This window comes from Lithobates pipiens, unplaced genomic scaffold (genome assembly GCF_037356315.1).
Source record: "Lithobates pipiens isolate NorthernLeopardFrog02 unplaced genomic scaffold, aLitPip1_a1.2 Scaffold_22, whole genome shotgun sequence".
NCBI classification, from domain to species: domain Eukaryota; kingdom Metazoa; phylum Chordata; class Amphibia; order Anura; family Ranidae; genus Lithobates; species Lithobates pipiens.
Window position 1 is genome coordinate 331986963 of NW_027507784.1, and position 19526 is coordinate 332006488.

At 45.7% G+C, this 19526-nt stretch overlaps 1 protein-coding gene across 1 annotated transcript in view; it reads right to left on the bottom strand.

Moving 5' to 3' along the window:
* TNS1 (tensin 1) overlaps window positions 1-18645 on the bottom strand; it is a gene marked incomplete in the record, with an annotated part of 696726 nt that extends 678081 nt beyond the window's left edge. Inside the window, 1 exon segment of the mRNA XM_077449641.1 lies at window positions 18385-18645. Coding sequence (XP_077305767.1) covers window positions 18385-18495 — 111 coding nt within the window.
* Between the last annotated feature and the right edge of the window lie 881 nt (window positions 18646-19526).

Genomic DNA, 19526 nt, shown 5'->3' on the forward strand with positions numbered 1-19526 from the left:
AACTCGCCCTCTCTCATACAGACAGCCTGATGCAGCAATGCGCAAGTTTGTGGGGCCTGTGGGATAAGGGGTGGGCAGGAGGTGGCCAGTGGGATAAAGCTCAGGCAGGAGGCGGGCCTGTGGGATAAGGGATGGGCAGGAGGTAGGCCTGTGGCATAAGGGATGGGCAGGAGGCAGGCCTGTGGGATAAAAGGCAGGCAGGAGGCTGGCCTGTGGGATAAAGTGCAGGCACGAGGCGGGTCAGTGGGATTAAGGGCAGGCGGGAGGTGGCCAGTGGAATGAAGGGCAGGCAGGAGGCGGCCAGTGGAATTAAGGGCAGGCAGGAGGCAGGCCAGTAGAATTAAGGGCAGGCAGGAGGCGGGCCAGTGGAATTAAGGACAGCTAGGACATGGGCCAGTGAGAATAAGGGCAGGCAGGAGGGGGGCCAGTGGGAATAAAGGAGGGCAGGAGACAGACCAGTGGTATAAGGGGCAGGTAGGAGGTGAATCAATGGGATTAAGGGCAGGCAAGAGATGGGCCAGTGGGATAAAGAACAGGCAGGAGGCGGGGCTGTGGGATAAAGGAGGGGCAGGAGGCGGGCCTGTGGGATAAAGGGCAGGCAGGAGACAGGGCTGTGGGATAAAGGGCAGGCAGGAGACAGGGCTGTGGGATAAAGGGCAGGCAGGAGACAGGGCTGTGGGATAAAGGGCAGGCAGGAGACAGGGCTGTGGGATAAAGGGCAGGCAGGAGGCGGGCCAGTGGGATAAAGAATGGGCAGGAGATGGGGCTGTGGGATAAAGGGAAAGCAAGAGGCAGGGCTGTGGGATAAGGGACGGGCAGGAGGCGGGGCTTTGGGATAAAGGACAGGCAGGAGGCGGGGCTGCTGGATAAAGGACAGGCAGGAGGCGGGGCTGTGGGATAAAGGGTGGGCAGGAGGCGGGCCTGTGGGATAAAGGACAAGCAGTAGGCAGGGCTGTGGGATAAAGGACGGGCAGGAGGCGGGGCTGTAGGATAAAGGACAAGCAGGAGCAGGGCTGTGGGATAAGGGATGGGCAGGAGGCGGGGCTGTGGGATAAAGGACAGGCAGGAGGCAGGGCTGTGGGGATAAAGGACAGGCAGGAGGCAGAAGGCGGGGCTGTGGGATAAAGGACAGGCAGGAGGCGGGGCTGTGGGATAAGGGATGGGCAGGAGGTGGGGCTGTGGGATAAGGGACAGGCAGGAGGCGGGGCTGTGGGATAAAGGACAGGCAGGAGGCGGGGCTGTGGGATAAAGGACAGGCAGGATAAAGGACAGGCAGGAGGTGGGGCTGTGGGATAAAGGACAGGCAGGATAAAGGACAGGCAGGAGGCGGGCCTGTGGGATAAAGGACAAGCAGGAGGCAGGGCTGTGGGATAAAGGACAAGCAGGAGGCAGGGCTGTGGGATAAAGGACGGGCAGGAAGCAGGGCTGTGGGATAAAGGACAGGCAGGAGGCGGGCTGTGGGATAAAGGACAGCCAGGAGGCGGGGCTGTGGGATAAAGGACAGGCAGGATAAAGGACAGGCAGGAGGCGGGGCTGTGGGATAAAGGACAAGCAGGAGGCAAGGCTGTGGGATAAAGAACAGGCAGGAGTCGGGGCTGTGGGATAAAGGACGGGCAGGAGGTGGGGCTGTGGGATAAAGGACAGGCAGGAGGCGGGCTGTGGGATAAAGGACAGGCAGGAGGCAGAAGGCGGGGCTGTGGGATAAAGGACAGGCAGGAGGCGGGGCTGTGGGATAAGGGATGGGCAGGAGGTGGGGCTGTGGGATAAGGGACAGGCAGGAGGCGGGGCTGTGGGATAAAGGACAGGCAGGAGGTGGGGCTGTGGGATAAAGGACAGGCAGGATAAAGGACAGGCAGGAGGCGGGCCTGTGGGATAAAGGACAAGCAGGAGGCAGGGCTGTGGGATAAAGGACAAGCAGGAGGCAGGGCTGTGGGATAAAGGACAGGCAGGATAAAGGACAGGCAGGAGGCGGGCCTGTGGGATAAAGGACAAGCAGGAGGCAGGGCTGTGGGATAAAGGACAAGCAGGAGGCGGGGCTGTGGGATAAAGGACAGGCAGGAAGCAGGTCTGTGGGATAAAGGACAGGCAGGAGGCGGGCTGTGGGATAAAGGACAGCCAGGAGGCGGGGCTGTGGGATAAAGGACAGGCAGGATAAAGGACAGGCAGGAGGCGGGGCTGTGGGATAAAGGACAAGCAGGAGGCGGGGCTGTGGGATAAAGAACGGGCAGGAGTCGGGGCTGTGGGATAAAGGACGGGCAGGAGGTGGGGCTGTGGGATAAAGGACAGGCAGGAGGCGGGCTGTGGGATAAAGGACAGGCAGGAGGCGGGGCTGTGGGATAAAGGACAGGCAGGAGGCGGGGCTGTGGGATAAAGGACAGGCAGGAGGAGGGGCTGTGGGATAAAGGACAGGCAGGAGGCGGGGCTGTGGGATAAAGGACAGGCAGGAGGCGGGGCTGTGGGATAAAGGACAGGCAGGAGGCGGGCTGTGGGATATATATATATATATATATTCTGCCAGGTACTGCGGTTTCTATATCCCACCCTCATCAGTAAATGTCGTTGTTTGGTCGGAGTCACCCTTTAAAGAGAAGTTTGGGGGGGGACATTCCAGCCCACAGAAGCATGCCATTGTTCTTACATCACCTCCAGCTTGTTTTCAGAAGACAAATTCCTCCGCCGCGTTCTGCAGGTTATACACAGACAGACCTGTGTTGCCACAAAGTAATAACCAGACATTTCCCATGCCGCAAAGAAAATCCGCCGCGCCCCCCCCAACCAAAACATCCTCACCGGAGGTTTTCGTAGGCAAGATTTTTTTTTTTTTTTTCGTCGATTTAGATTTTTCTTTTGTTGGTTTTGTTTCTCTAACCCGCTGTGAAGGGTCCGTTAAAAATCGATTTTACTTTTGATGAAAAATCTGGGAACTTCGGTTACATTTTGCTTTGGAGATCATAGAGAAGGCGATATGAACCCCCTTTGTCTAGCAACGCACATCTATCACCGTCCTGGCAGTCCAGGGGTTAAAGCAAGTTTGCGGTTGGCATTGGTAATTGGCTACAGGATGGCGAACGGGAAGAGATCGGGGGGGGGGGGGGGGAACATCCACACCGGGGGTCTCCTCTGTGATGGGTGAACCTGGAAGTGATGAGGATTCCACCACTTATATTATTATTATACAGGATTTATACAGCGCCAACAGTTTGCGCAGCGCTTTACACCATGAGGGCACTTACACTTACAATACAAATCAATGCAGGAGGGATCACAGGGCCCTGCTCGTTAGAGCTTACAATCTGGAAGGGAGGGACATTATAAGTGGACCTGATGACCAATAGAGAGGAGGAAGGGGTGTGGCCAAGCCCGTATTTTGAGATTCTAATAGAACTTTAAAGCTGAACTCCAGGATAAGCAAATCTTGTCCAAATCTCATTCATCGTGTGTATTCTTCATGAATCTCTGCGAGATTTGTGTATTTCTTCCAGATCTGTGCAGTAATCCAGTGTAAGATTTCCTGTAATAAAGACCGATCACTTCTGCTCTCTCTCCTTGTGCAGGAGGACCGGTCTTGTCTCCGCCCCCTCCTGTAGTTTCCCGCAGGCAGCCTGTAGTGGGTGGAGCCTGTTGAGCCCCTCCCACAGCTCTACTCAATCCTTGTGCAGGGGGACAGGTCTTGTCTCCGCCCCCTCCTGTAGTTTCCCGCAGGCAGCCTGTAGTGGGTGGAGCCTGTTGAGCCCCTCCCACAGCTCTACTCTCTCCTTGTGTAGGGGGACAGTTCTTGTCTCCGCCCCCCTCCTGTCCTTTCCCGCAGGCAGCCTGTAGTGGGTGGAGCCTGTTGAGCCCCTCCCACAGCTCTACTCTCTCTCCTTGTGCAGGGGGACAGTTCTTGTCTCCGCCCCCCCCTCCTGTCGTTTCCCGCAGGCAGCCTGTAGTGGGTGGAGCCTGTTGAGCCCCTCCCACAGCTCTACTCTCTCTTCTTGTGCAGGTGGACAGGTCTTGTCTCTGCCCCCCTCCTGTCATTTTCTGCAGTGGGTGGAGCTTTCTGTGTCCCTCCCACAGCTCTCTCCTTGTGCAGTGATAACCGATTCCTTCTCTGTAGTTCCGACTCCTGTGAACTCAGAAGGAGGCGCCGGGAGTAGTGCAGAGAGCGGGAGGTGAAGGAGGGGACTTCCAATGGCAGAGCTGATCACAGACGGTGGGAGGGAGCACGAGCACATGGCTGGATAAGGAGGCGAGTATGTGTAAGGCAGCAGTGTGATGCAGTGTTTGGGGAGGGGGCTGGGGTAAGTGGTCCGCGGGATTCAAAATTGTGAGTTTGGTGGTCCGGGAGGTCTGAAAGGTTTAGCAAACGCTGCTTTAGAGGAGTACTTTAATTGTTAAAAAATTTAAAAGACACCAAAGCACATAAAATCCCCTAAAAAATAAAATAAAAATTGAACCCCCCCCCCAACCCCCACATTTACACACGTACAAAAGGTAAACACACGCGGCGGGGCGCCTATTCCGAAAAACATCAATTGCAATACACAATTTACATATTCGTGTCCATGCCGGAGTGAGAGCAATAATTCTATCACCAGACCTCCTGCATAACACTAAACTGATGACCTATAGGGGGCTTTTAAAGCGTCGCCTGTGAAAAAAAAAAATAAGGTACTAAAGTTCAACGCCATTTCACAGGCGCGCACAGGTTGGCTCCGCTGTACGAAATCACATTAATGTACGTGCATAGCAGGCGCACGCCGCGAGCTCCGGGGGATTCCCGCGATCGTCTCACAGAGAGGAAGAACGGGGAAATACTGATGTAAACAAGCATTTCCCCGTTCTGCCGAGCGACAGAGTCACTGATCACCGCTCCCTGTCATCGGGAGCGGGGATCAGTGTCATGTCACACACAGACCCCCTCCCCCCACAGTTAGAATCACTTCCCAGGACACACTTAACCCCTACAGCGCCACCTAATGGGTAACCACTTCACTGGCAGTCACAATTACACAGTAATCAATGCATTTTTAAATCGCACTGATCGCTGTATAAATGTGAATGGGCCCAAAATAGCGCCAAAAGTGTCCGCTCTGTCCGCCATGATGTCGCAGACATGATAAAAATCATTGATCGCCGCCATTACTAGTTAAAAAATAAAATATTAATAAAAATGCCATAAAGCTATGCCCTATTTTGTAGACGCTATAACATTTGCGCAAATCAATCAATAATCGCTTATTGCGGTTTTTTTTTCAACCAAAAATATGTAGAAGAATAGATATCGGCCTAAACTGAGGGAAAAAAATGTTTTTTTTATATATTTTTGGGAGATATTTATTATAGCAAAAAGTAAAAAATAATGCGTTTTTTTCCCCAAATTGTCGCTATTATTTTGTTTATAGCGCAAAAAATAAAAACCGCAGGGGTGATCAACTACCACCAAAATAAAGCTCTATTTGTGGGGAAAAAAGGACGTCAATTTTGTTTGGGAGCCACGTCCCATCGACCGCGCAATTGTCAGTTAATCGGCACAGTGCCAAATCGCAAAAAGTGTTCTGGTCAGGAAGAGGGGGGGGGGGGAAAATCTCCCGGGGGTGAAGCGGTTAAAAAAAAAAAAAAAAAAAAAAAAAAGCTGTCTCCTAACTTTTTCAGCTGGCAAATTTGTCAAGCCTTGAGTTACAGCGAACTTTTTTTTTTTTTTCCTTTTGGGATAAAGATTTTTACATAAATAATAAAAAAAGCTGATCCTTGTAAAAGTAACCTCTGCCAGTGTTAAATGGTTTGTCCCATCCCTGTAACTGCAAGAGAGCTTGTTCTTTTGAAAAAAAAAAAAAAAACAACAGACTTGCTGGCTGGATCGTCAGCTGAAAATATAGCAAAGAAAGCCTAAAAAAAAAAAAAGAAAAACGAATGCAGCCGTCACATCTAAGAATTGGTAAGCCGCAATATAATACATTTAAAAAGAAAAAAAAAAAAAATAGTATTATGTAATATTCAGAAAAAAAAATCGTAAAAATTACGTATCCTGAAGCACAATGCAACACTCGGCGCGTCCAATAAAAAGAGGCGTGTCCCCCCCCCCCCCCCCCATTGTGATCTATTCTGGTGTAATCTTCCAGAACTTCACAGAGCGGTTCCTGACATACCTGCTGGGAATGAAGCATGACAGGCGGGCAGAGGAGAGCCCCGCACAACGCATTCTATGGATTGGATTACTAAGCAATGCTAAAAGACAAACAGCAACGCCATTCCTCGCGCTCGAAAAAAAAAAAAGAAATAAAAAAAATAACGCCTACAGCTACAAAAAAAAAAAAAAAACACTTAGCAAATAAAATAAAAAAAGGTGAAGGGCGCGCACAGGTCGTCACATGGGAGGAGGCCGCGTGCAGAATATCCTCCTGCTAATTATAAATCTCCATGGAAAAAAAATATAGAATTTATTATGTAATCTCCATAATATCTCTCCCCCCCCCGGGCTACGAAACGCGCTCCTTTCTGGCATCTTCTCATGTCAAAGCCGATCCCCGAGGCAAGAGGATGACCTCACAGATAAAAATACAGAACAGGGAGCCGTTATATCTGCCAAAAAAAAAAAGGATTTGTATTTTCTGTCCATTCGGACCTGAGATTTACACAGCTCTGCCACACAGCACAGCCCCGGATAGGATACCCGAAGCTCTACTGCTGGATTAGGAGATCCGTGGCCGGAGAGCCCCTGGCTGGGATGTGCGGTCCCCCGCACAGCTGAATAGTAGCAAAAATTAGCCGGCAACTCGGTAAAATCCACATTTTTTTTAATTGGCCGTAGAAAACACAGTGATACAGCTAACGCGTTTTTGGTCGATGTGGCCTTAGTCGTAGCAACAGCCATAACGCGCTAGAGGTATTCGCTGTGTTTTCTACATGCAGCCAATAAGCAACATTCTTATTTTGGAGTTCACTGAGTTGCCGGCTAATATTCACTACTATCTGCGGCACAACCCTGTCTGGGTGGACGGGGGGGGGGGGGGGGGAACTGGACTTTTCTATGCTGCGCTTCAGTAACACTTACAGGTCTTGTTCTGCATCCACCCCCCCCCCCTCAGCCTGTGATTGAACGGTGAAAGGAGAAGCAGCAGACTGATGAGCTCATCTCTCTGCTCTCTCCCCCTGTCAGCATGCAATGTACAGTGTAGCACAATATACTGGTTATACATATACTGTACAAGTTCTATGTTGTGTATAAATAAGTGTACAGTGGAACCTTGGATTACGAGCATAATCCCTTCCAGGAGAATGCTTGTAATCCAAAGAATTTGCATATCAAAGTGAGTTTCCATTGGTGTATATGTATATGTATATATATATATATATATATATATATATATATATATATGTATATATATATATATATATATATATATATATATATATATATATATATATATATATATATATTTTTATATATATATATATATATATATATATAAATGTATTATATGGTCAGCTTTAGACACCAAAGTCCACTAATAATAATTCATAATGGGAGAACAAGAAACATTTAACAGATTTCGGCTCAAAAGAACTCGCTTCTACAGGGCTTTTGTGTATGGTCATCTTTAGACATCCAAGTCCCTCAATAATAATTCATAAGGGGAGAACAAAAAACATTTACCAGATTTCGGCTCAAAAAAACTAGTTTCTGCAGGGCTTTGGTGTATGGTCATCTTTAGACATCTAAGTCCATTAATAATAATTAAAAATGGGAAGAATAAAAACATTTAACACATTTCCGCTCAAGAAAATTCGCTTCTGCAGGGCTTTGGTATATGGTCATCTTTAGACATCTAAGTCCCTCAATAATAATTCATAAGGGGAGAACAAAAAACATTTCACAGATTTCGGCTCAAAAAAAACTCGCTTTTGTGTATGGTCATCTTTAGACATCTAAGTCCATTAACAATAATTCATAATGGGAGAACAAGAAACATTTAACAGATTTCGGCTCAAGAAAATTTGCTTCTGCAGGGCTTTGGTATGTGGTCATCTTTAGACATCTAAGTCCCTCAATAATAATTCATAAGGGGAGAACAAAAAACATTTAACAGATTTCGGCTAAAAAAAACTCGTTTCTGCAGGGCTTTGGTGTATTGTCATCTTTAGACATCCAAGTCCATTAATAATAATTAAAAATGGGGAGAATAAAAACATTTAACACATTTCGGCTCAAGAAAATTCGCTTCTGCAGGGCTTTGGTATATGGTCATCTTTAGACATCTAAGTCCCTCAATAATAATTCATAAGGGGAGAACAAAAAACATTTAACAGATTTCGGCTCAAAAAAACTTGCTTTTGTGTATGGTCATCTTTAGACATCTAAGTCTATTAATAATAATTCATAATGGGAGAATAAAAACATTTAACACATTCCGGCTCAAAAAAACTTGCTTCTGCTGGGCTTTGGTGTATTGTCATCTTTAGACATCTAAGTCCATTAATAATAATTCAAAATGGGTGAACAAGAAACATTTAACAGATTTCGGCTAAAAAAAACTCGTTTCTGCAGGGCTTTGGTATATGGTCATCTTTAGACATCTAAGTCTATTAATAATAATTCATAATGGGGAGAATAAAAACATTTAACACATTTCGGCTCAAGAAAACTCGCTTCTGCAGGGCTTTGGTGTATGAGAACAAGAAATGTTTAATGCATTTCACGCCTCAAAAAAAAATAAAAAAATAAATCCCTTCTTCCAGACATAGATGTTAGGAATGGTTGGGAGGACTGAGTAACGGCACAATACTGGGATTTATTATTAGTTGTGTGAACAATAAAATCAGCCAGGATCGCTGAGTCAGCAAAAATGGGTAGGAGGAAGCTTGTGAGCCCCTGAAACGCGTAGGTTGTTTCCTCTTATCCCAGTGTGAATAATCTATCAATCCACTCCCGTCCAGCCCCAGGGTCCCTTTTAACTGGGTCCTTACAACACCCAAGGGGCAGGAAGGACTGGCCGACCACGTGACCACTGTGATTGGCTGTCACAGTGGTCACATGATCGGGAGCCGCTCCCACAAGCTCATGATCATCACTAACTGGGAGTTGACTGTTGGGTCAGCACAGAAAGCCCAGCCACCCATGGATGCATATGCAGTGTGGGGATGTTAAAGCCCACCCTCTTTGCCATCTCGCCTCTGCGTTTCATGGGCAATGAGACTTAGGACTCTTAGTTGATTGTACAGAGATTGTAATGTGTATGGTGACCTCCAATCTGATTTACCTGTTTGTAAGCTGAATCCAGCTCCGCATCCAAACTGGCAGGTAGGAGGACAGGTGAGTTCATTAGAAGAGAAGCATGCTAATTATTCCACCTGTGAGGAGATCTGGAAAACACGACCTGTTTGAGCTGCTTAAGCCATTCTAGCCAGATTATTATTATTATTATTTTACATTTTTGATAGAACAGGGAAAGATTAGAATCTCAGTTTTTTTTTTTTTTTTAAATTGCTGCCTGTGTCCCCGCTGCTCTCTTTGTGTCCTAAGACCAGGACAGAATGTGATGAGAAATCCCAGCGTTGTTTCTGAAACAGGAAGTGAAGGAAAAATCTTCCAATGGGGACACCTGTTCCAGTAGCAGTTGCATAAAAGGGGATTTGCTCTCACGTCCTCCCACTTCCTGTTGTGTCTCTGGGACAGGAAGTAAAGCTGAATCCTCACAGTGGGGACACGGAAAAAAAAAAACGGAAACGGGTTCTGGTCATTTCCTAAGGTTACTTAAGGAACTAGAAAGCTGATGCAATTGTTTGCCATTGTCTTACTGCTGAAAAAACGCTGAGAATACTGGCCTAGTGGGTAGTCTGTCTGGTGCAGTTTTTTAGGGCCTATTCAGAGGAGCGCACCACATGACACATTGCATGGCAGAGCGCACCCCAACACATATGAAGCACACGGGTTCTGAGGCTAATTTATTGCAGGTGAGGCACCAAGTGAGTTTAAATATCACCTTAATCAGCCAAGGAACCTGTGTAATCAATATGTGTTCATTTTTAAAGGGATGAGGTTGTGCAGCAGAGCGCACCGCCCAACAGAGTGCCCAACACACCACCCAGCACAGCGCACCTCCCAACGCACCACCCAGCAGAGTGTACCACCCAACGAACCGCCCATCACAGCGCACCACCCAGCAGAGTGTACCATCCAAAGCATCGCCCCGGAACACTGCGTACCGCCCAACAGAGTGCCCAACACACCACCCAGCACAGCGCACCTCCCAACGCACCACCCAGCAGAGTGTACCACCCAACAAACCGCCCATCACAGCGCACCACCCAGCAGAGTGTACCATCCAAAGCATCGCCCCGGAACACTGCGTACCGCCCAACAGAGTGCCCAACGCGCCACTCAGAACAGCGCACCACCCAGCAAAGCGCACCACCCAGAACAGCGCACCACCCAGCACAGGGCACTGCCCAACGCACCACCCAGCAGAGTGCAGCGCCCAACAAACCGCAAAGCAGAGTGTACCGCCCAATCTGAACCACCCAGCAGAGTGTACCGCCTAAAGAACCGCGCAGCACAGCGCACCGCCCAATGCACTGCACAGCAGAGTGCACCACTGAGCGCACCACCCAATACACCGCCCAACGCACTGCACAGCAGAGTACACCACTGAGCGCACCACCCAATACACCGCCCAACGCACTGCACAGCAGTGTGCACCACTGAGCGCACCACCCAATACACCGCCCAACGCACTGCACAGCAGAGTGCACCACTGAGCGCACCACCCAATACACCGCCCAACGCACTGCACAGCAGTGTGCACCACTGAGCGCACCACCCAATACACCGCCCAACGCACTGCACAGCAGAGTGCACCACTGAGCGCACCACCCAATACACCGCCCAACGCACTGCACAGCAGAGTGCACCACTGAGCGCACCACCCAATACACCGCCCAACGCACTGCACAGCAGTGTGCACCACTGAGCGCACCACCCAATACACCGCCCAACGCACTGCACAGCAGAGTGCACCACTGAGCGCACCACCCAATACACCGCCCAACGCACTGCACAGCAGTGTGCACCACTGAGCGCACCACCCAATACACCGCCCAACGCACTGCACAGCAGTGTGCACCACTGAGCACACCACCCAATACACCGCCCAACGCACTGCACAGCAGTGTGCACCACTGAGCGCACCACCCAATACACCGCCCAACGCACTGCACAGCAGTGTGCACCACTGAGCGCACCACCCAATACACCGCCCAACGCACTGCACAGCAGAGTGCACCACTGAGCGCACCACCCAATACACCGCCCAACGCACTGCACAGCAGTGTGCACCACTGAGCGCACCACCCAATACACCGCCCAACGCACTGCACAGCAGTGTGCACCACTGAGCACACCACCCAATACACCGCCCAACGCACTGCACAGCAGTGTGCACCACTGAGCGCACCACCCAATACACCGCCCAACGCACTGCACAGCAGTGTGCACCACTGAACGCACCACCCAATACACCGCCCAACCCACTGCACAGCAGTGTGCACCACTGAACGCACCACCCAACACACCGCCCAGCAGTGTGCACCACTGAGCGCACCACCCAATACACCGCCCAGCGCACTGCACAGCAGAGTGCACCGCTCAACGCACCACCCAGCACAGCACACCACCCAACGCACTGCACAGCAGAGTGTAATGCACCGCACAGCAGAGCGCAACGCTCAACGCACTGCACAGCAGAACGCACTGCACAGCAGAGCGCACCACCTAATGCACCACACAACAGAGTGCACCGCGCAACACACTGCACAGCAGAGTGTAATGCACTGCACAGCAGAGCGCAACGCTCAACACACTTCACAGCAGAGCACACCACAGGTTGCATTGCCCAGCAAAGCACACCACATGATGCACTGAAGTGGAAAAAAAAAAGTAACGTGCATTTTTTTATCCATTATAATGAACGGGTCGCCTTGCCGTAAGGCTCCTGTGTTAAACCACCACAACAAATATAAAGTAGGAATGGGCCCTTTATCAGAAACAGAAAAACACAGACTGGAAAACACGACTGACAGCCGGGCTTCTCCAAGAGCTTCTGCAAAGTCGCCATCCCACCCATGAAGCAAAACCTCCTCCCTCTGTTAGGCTGGCCATACATTATACAATTTTCTTGTGCAATTTTCCTTTAGATTTCCCAAAACCATCTAATATGAGGTCACCCCGAAACACTTCCAATGTGTATGGAATGAGGCAGACCCTTCCACTACCCAACTGAAGGTAAATCTAAAGTTGAAGAAAATAATACAGGGAATAACGTATAACGTATTCATAACGTATAACGCGTGGAACTACAAGTCCCAGCAAGCCTGCACCCTCACAGCAGCTGCTATGGGCTTGCATGACACGAGTCACAGGAAAACAAAGCGCTGTTTGTGTGCCGGTGTGTCTGAACCTGCCCAGGTGACAGGCTTGCCGCTACAATGCTACGTCTAATTAAAAAATGAAAATAAATAAACATCACAGCCCCTCCCCCCCATCGCCGCGAGCCTCCGTCCTACAGAACACAGAACCAGATTGTCTGTACATTGATACCGACCAATGGGACGCATTTCCAGGGACATAAACAGCGCAACTTTCCCCCGGAGATCAATTATATCCCTATAGATCATATACAATGTTATACAGCTTAGGCTTATATAATACCCAGAGCAGTCATATCCCTATAGAACATATACAATGTATATACAGAACTCTACACCATAGATTGTATACTCCGAGCACAATAATAGACATGTGCAATTCATTTAGTTCCAAATTCGTTTAACGAATTTTGCCAAATTAGTTCATTTCCAAATTTTCGAATTTTCGAATTTCCAAATTTTCTAATGTTTGAATTTTTGAATTTCCAAATGTCAAATTTCCAAATTTTAGAATTTTCGAATTTGCAAAGTTTCCAAATTTTAAATATCTGAATTTCGAATTTCCGAATTTTGAATTTCCAAATTTTCGAATTTCTAATTTCAGAATTTCTCATTTCTGAATTTCAAAATTTTTTAATTTTCTGAATTTCGAATTTTCGAATTTCCAAATTTTCTAATTTTCTAATTTTCCGAATTTCCGAAAAAAGCAAATAAAACGAAAACAAACAGATTTTTTTTTTGTCAGTGCACATGTCTACACAATAATATCCCTATAGATTATATACAATGTATACAGCATGGGCTTATATAATACTCAGAGCACAATCCTATCCCTGTAGATTATATACAATGTATATACAGAACTCTACACCATAGATTGTATACTCCGAGCACAATAATAGACATGTGCAATTCGTTTAGTTCCAAATTAGTTTAACGAATTTTGCCAAATTAGTTCATTTCCAAATTTTATCATTTCCAAATTTCCGAATTTCCAAATTTTCGAATTTCAAATTTTATAATTTCCAAATTTTCGAATTTCCAAATTTTCAAATTTTCTGAATTTCCGAATTTTTGAATTTTCAAAAAAAGCAAAAAAAAATAAAATGAAACGAAAACGAACAGATTTTTTTGTTAGTGCACATGTCTACACAATAATATCCCTATAGATTATATACAATGTATACAGCATGGGCTTATATAATACCCAGAGCAGTCATATCCCTATAGATCATATACAATGTATATACAGAACACTACACCATAGATTGTATACTCCGAGCACAATAATAGACATGTGCAATTTGTTTAGTGCCAAATTAGTTTTTTAACGAATTTTGCCAAATTAGTTTCCAAATTTACGAATTTTTGAATTTCTGAATTTCTAATTTGTGAATTTAAAATTTCCGAATTTCCAAATTTTAGAATTTCAAATTTTCCGAATTTCCGAATTTTTGAATCTTCAAAAAAAGCAAAAAAAAAAAAATTGAAACGAAAACGAACAGATTTTTTTGTTAGTGCACATGTCTACACAATAATATCCCTACAGATTATATACAATGTATATACATATATGATACATTTTATACCCGGAGTCATAACCTTATAGAATAGATTACATTTTATGCCTAGAGTGCAATCATATCCTTATAGATTAGATGTGATTTATACACACGCACCGGCCACTGTATTAAGTACACCTGTTCAACTGCGTGGCAATACAGATTGCTAATCAGCCAATCACATGGCAGCTTCTCAATACATTTAGGCATCTAGATGTGGCGAAGGCGACTTGCTGAAGTTCAACCTGGGCATCAGAATGGGGAAGAATGGGGATTGGCCCCGGGTTCACACTAGTGCAATGCGGAGATTCCAGCGCCCGGTTCCCGCATCGCTCCTCTCCCGCAGACAGTTCACACTGCCTTCTGGGAACCGCTGCGGGTGACACTCCCACATAGCTCCCAACTGTCCCTGATTTGGAGGGACTGCCCCTGATTTGGAGCAATGTGTCCCTCTGTCCCTCTTTCCTCCTCATTTGTCCCTCATTTTGGTCTGATCTATATAGTTGTATATAAAATGCGCTTTTTATATTTCAAAAAATGTTTCCCAGCGCTAAACCTTTTATCCAATTTCTAAATTGCTGCATTTGCAAATTTTAAAAGCCAATATAAAGGAATAGTAGTGGTAAAAAAAAGTCCTTATGGATTTAAGTAACTTTTTTTTTTTTGGTTAATTCTCCTTTAAGGGGGTGTGGCGGGGGGGGCGTGTCCTATGCCTTCATACATTTGCTAGTAGGTGTCCCTCATTCCCATCTCAAAATGTTGGGAGGTATGCCCCCCAGTTTAGTTTGCAGATCTCAGTGCGAACTGCGAACAGGAATCGGATCGCATAGGTGAGAACACCCAATGCGATCCGATTCTAGTGTGAGGGAAGACAAGTCCCTGCGCTATTTTCTATTTTCTGTGCGAATCCAATGCGAGTTCAGCCATACAATTGTATGGCTGAACTCACATTGCTCAGAGATCGCATGTGAACGGAACCTGCGGTGCGGGTGCGAATCACGTGCGATCTCTGAGATCACGCTAGTGTGAACCCGAGCTTAAAGGGGTTGCAAACCTACGTGTTTTTTTCACCTTATCCTATGCATTAAGGTGAAAAAACACCTGGCAGTGACCGGCCCCCCAGCCCTGGAACTTGACTCGGTGGGGACGTGCTGTCTCTCTGCCCGCGGTTCTCGGCTCTTGATTGGATAGATTAATAGCAGTGTAGCCATTGGCTCCCACTGTTGTCAATCGAATCCAATGACGCGGGCACCGGGGGGGGGGCGGCGGGAACGATTAATACATTGGATGCGGAATGATGGATTCAGGAGCACGCCCGCAAGAGAGAGCCCTTCTCCTAGGGGGTTATCACACACAACCATCTGGAAAAGAGAAAATATCCAGTGAGCGGCAGTTGTGTGGAGGAAAATGCCTTGTTGATGTCAGAGGTCAGAGGAGAATGGACAGACTGGTTCCCGACGATAGAAAGGCAACAGTAACTCAAATAACGTCTCGTTACATCCAAGGTATGCAGAATACACCTCTGACCGCACAACACATCCATCCTTGAAACAGATGGGCTACAGCAGCAGAAGACCACACCGGGTGCCACTCCTGTCAGCTAAGAACAGGAAACTGAGGCTACAATTGCCACAGGATCACCCAAATTGGACAATAGAAGATTGGAAACGCGTTGCTTGGTCTGATGATTCTGGATTTAAGCCACGACATTCAGATGGTCGGGTCAGAATTTGGCGCATGGATCCATCCTGCCTTGGAGAAGCCATGTTTATCCGTTTATTTTAGGGATGTTGGCCATATAAGTAGCAGTTTTACCTCCCATTTTATTTTATTTTTTTAAATATCAGTAAACTAGCGCTGCATGTAGCTCAGTAAAAAAATAAAAATGGCGTTATTGGTATCTTTACATGTGTCAATGTAACCCCGCCCCCAAATTTTAGAATATATTACAGCTAGAAGAATTTTTTTGGGCGCAGGAATTTTCTGCCCAGAATTTCCAGCGTTCATACATCAGAATCAGGAGCAAGAACCCTTCAAATGTCGCTCTTACAAAACAATTTAATATCAAAATATTGATGTTCCACAATATTTTAGCAGAATGACTAAACAAAGTCATCAATACATCCTCTGTAATATAATAATAATAATAATAATAGTAATAATAATAATAATGATAATAATAATGATAATAGTAATAATAATGATAATAATAATAATAATAATATTAATATTAATAATAAACACATACACACAGTTGTATAATAATACAGGACGTGTCCATAAATAAAAATATTTTCAATTTAAATAATGTGTCATAGAAAGCCGTTCGCTCCATAGAGCAGGATAAATGAATATGGAAATCAAACCCCTCCGCCTATAATCACAGAGTAGGCAGCAGTGGAAAATCTTTATATATATATATATATATATATATATATATATATATATATATATATATATATATATATATATATATATATATATATATATATATATATATATATATATATATATATATATATATATATATTTTTTTTTTTTTTTTTTTGCCCGTTCATATTCGCTTCTACAGCAGAAAGTCTTATGGATTCGGCACAGCAGACGCTGCCAATAATCGCTCTAAAATTCCCGCGCCCGTTATCAATTCTATAGTAACTATAAACTTTCATAATTCCTTGTCTGAGAAAATTTTTTAAAGGGATATTCCGTTAGATAGCGAGGACGGGATGCTGCTTTGGAAAAGAAGTGACGGATTTGGATCCTCAGGCTTTGGGTCCGTGTTCCAGGTGCCGGGATGGATTGTAGAAATGGGGACACAGAAGGGAGCTGAGGGTCATCCATGAGATACAATGTAACAAGAGTGAGATGCATTGGGGGTTATTTACTAAAGGAAAATCCACTTTGCACTGCAAGTGCACTTGGAAGTAAAGTCGCTGTAGATCCGAGGGGGACATGCGAGGAAAATAAAGAAACAGTAGTTTAGCTTGCACGTGATTGGATGATAAAATCAGCAGAGCTTCCCCTCATTTCAGATCTACCCCTTAGATTTAGAGCGACTGCACTTCCAAGTGCACTTGTAGTGCAAAGTGGATTTGCCTTTCATAAATAACCCCCAATGTACCAAGGGTGAGAAACATTGTACCAAGGGTGAGATACAACGTAACAAGGGTGAGATACAATGTTCCAAGTGTGAGATACAACGTAACAAGGGTGAGATACAATGTACCAAGTGTGAGATACAACGTAACAAGTGTGAGATATAATTTATCAAGTGTGAGATACAACGTAACAAGGGTGAGATACAATGTAACAAGGGTGAGATACATTGTACCAAGTGTGAGATACAACGTAACAAGGGTGAGATACAATGTAGCAAGGGTGAGATACAATGTACCAAGGGTGAGATACAATGTAACAAGGGTGAGATACAATGTAGCAAGGGTGAGATACAATGTAGCAAGGGTGAGATACAATGTACCAAGGGTGAGATACAATGTAACAAGGGTGAGATACAATGTAGCAAGGGTGAGATACAATGTAGCAAGGGTGAGATACAATGTAACAAGGGTGAGATACAATGTAGCAAGGGTGAGATACAATGTAACAAGGGTGAGATACAATGTAGCAAGGGTGAGATACAACGTAACAAGGGTGAGCTACAACGTAGCAAGGGTGAGATACAACGTAACAAGGGTGAGATACAACGTAACAAGGGTGAGATACAATGTACCAAGTGTGAGATACAACGTACCAAGGTTGAGCTACAATGTAACAAGGGTGAGATACAATGTACCAAGTGTGAGATACAACGTACCAAGGTTGAGATACAATGTAACAAGGGTGAGCTACAATGTAACAAGGGTGAGCTACAATGTACCTAGTGTGAGATACAATGTACCAAGTGTGAGATACAATGTACCAAAAGTGAGATACAATGTTCCAAGTGTGAGATACAACGTAACAAGGGTGAGATACAATGTACCAAGTGTGAGATACAATGCTCCAAGGGTGAGATACAACGTAACAAGGGTGATATACAATGTACCAAGTGTGAGATATAATGTACCAAGTGTGAGATACAACGTAACAAGGTTGAGATACAATGTAACAAGGGTGAGGTACAATGTACCAAGTGTGAGATACAATGTAACAAGGTTGAGGTACAATGTACCAAGTGTGAGATACAATGTACCAAAGGTGAGATACAATGTAACAAGGTTGAGGTACAATGTACCAAGTGTGAGATACAATGTAACAAGGGTGAGATACATTGAACCAAGGGTGAGATACAACGTACAAAGTGTGAGATACATAGTTACATAATTGGTCTGGTTGAAAAAAAAAGACACAAGTCCATCTAGTTCAACCAATACAATGTAACGAGTGTTGTATAATGTGGTGGTGGGGGGGGGGGTCTTACCTTGCTGAGGAGCCTCCTCTTCTCCTCCATGCTGATGGACTCATGTTGGGGGTCTGCAGACATCTGAAGGGGCTCCTCTTCACAGCAGATGAAGCTCACGGTGCATCCCATGCAGCCAGCAGAGGTAGTGGTGGGGCTCACCTGTCCCACACCCCACAGGTAGAGGTTGGAGCAGAGCTGGAGGGTGCAGAGGGGAGGCTCAGAGCCCAGCCTGGAGGCTCCCCATAGCTGAGGACTGTCACAGGCAAGGATGATGGAGACCAAATCAGTTTGGAGAGTGGAGGGAGAAGAGGAGGAGGGGAGGGGGGGGGACTATGGAAGTTGCTTGTTTTTCCCTCTCTGCTCCTCCTCCTCCCCTGTGCTCTGTTCAGGAAGTCACAGAGATGTTCACAGACCTGACATTGCAGGAACACACCTCTGTGCACGCCGCAGCACCCGACAGCCCCCCAGCCCTAAACTGGTCCTGAATTCCCCCCCAGGTCCTCCTTTCCTCCACCACTTACCCATCTTTTGGGTCTGATAACCTACCTGCCCAGGACCACGTACCAGTCTGTAGAGGAAAAAGACTTCTTCTCACTTGGCCAGTTTCGCATGGCGCTTTGCGTTCTGGGGGGCTGCGTTCACACCTGAGCATGCGTATTTAAGCGTTTTTTCTGGATTTTTTTGCGCGGTTTTATACAGCGTTTTTGAGCTTTGGTGGGTTTTTTTATTAGCCGATAGAGAAAACTATTATCTATTCCATCGTTTGTTGCTAGGTATTTCAGCTTTTTTAGCTTTTCCATTAGCTTTTATTATTATTATTATTATTATTATTATTGTTCATTTATTATAAAAAAAAATTCTTTAGAGTTGAGGTTAGGTTAGGGTTGGATTATTTATAGATTGTAAGCTCTAATGAGCAGGGCCCTCTGATCCCTCCTGTATTGATTTGTATTGTAAGTGTACTGTCTGCCCTCATATTGTAAAGTGCTGCGCAAACTGTTGGCGCTATATAAATCCTGAATAATAATAATATATATATATATATATATATATATATCTAAATATATATATATATATATATATATATATATAATTTTTTTTTGTTATGGTTAGGGTGTTAATGCTATTACTACTACTACTACTACTAACAATAATAATAA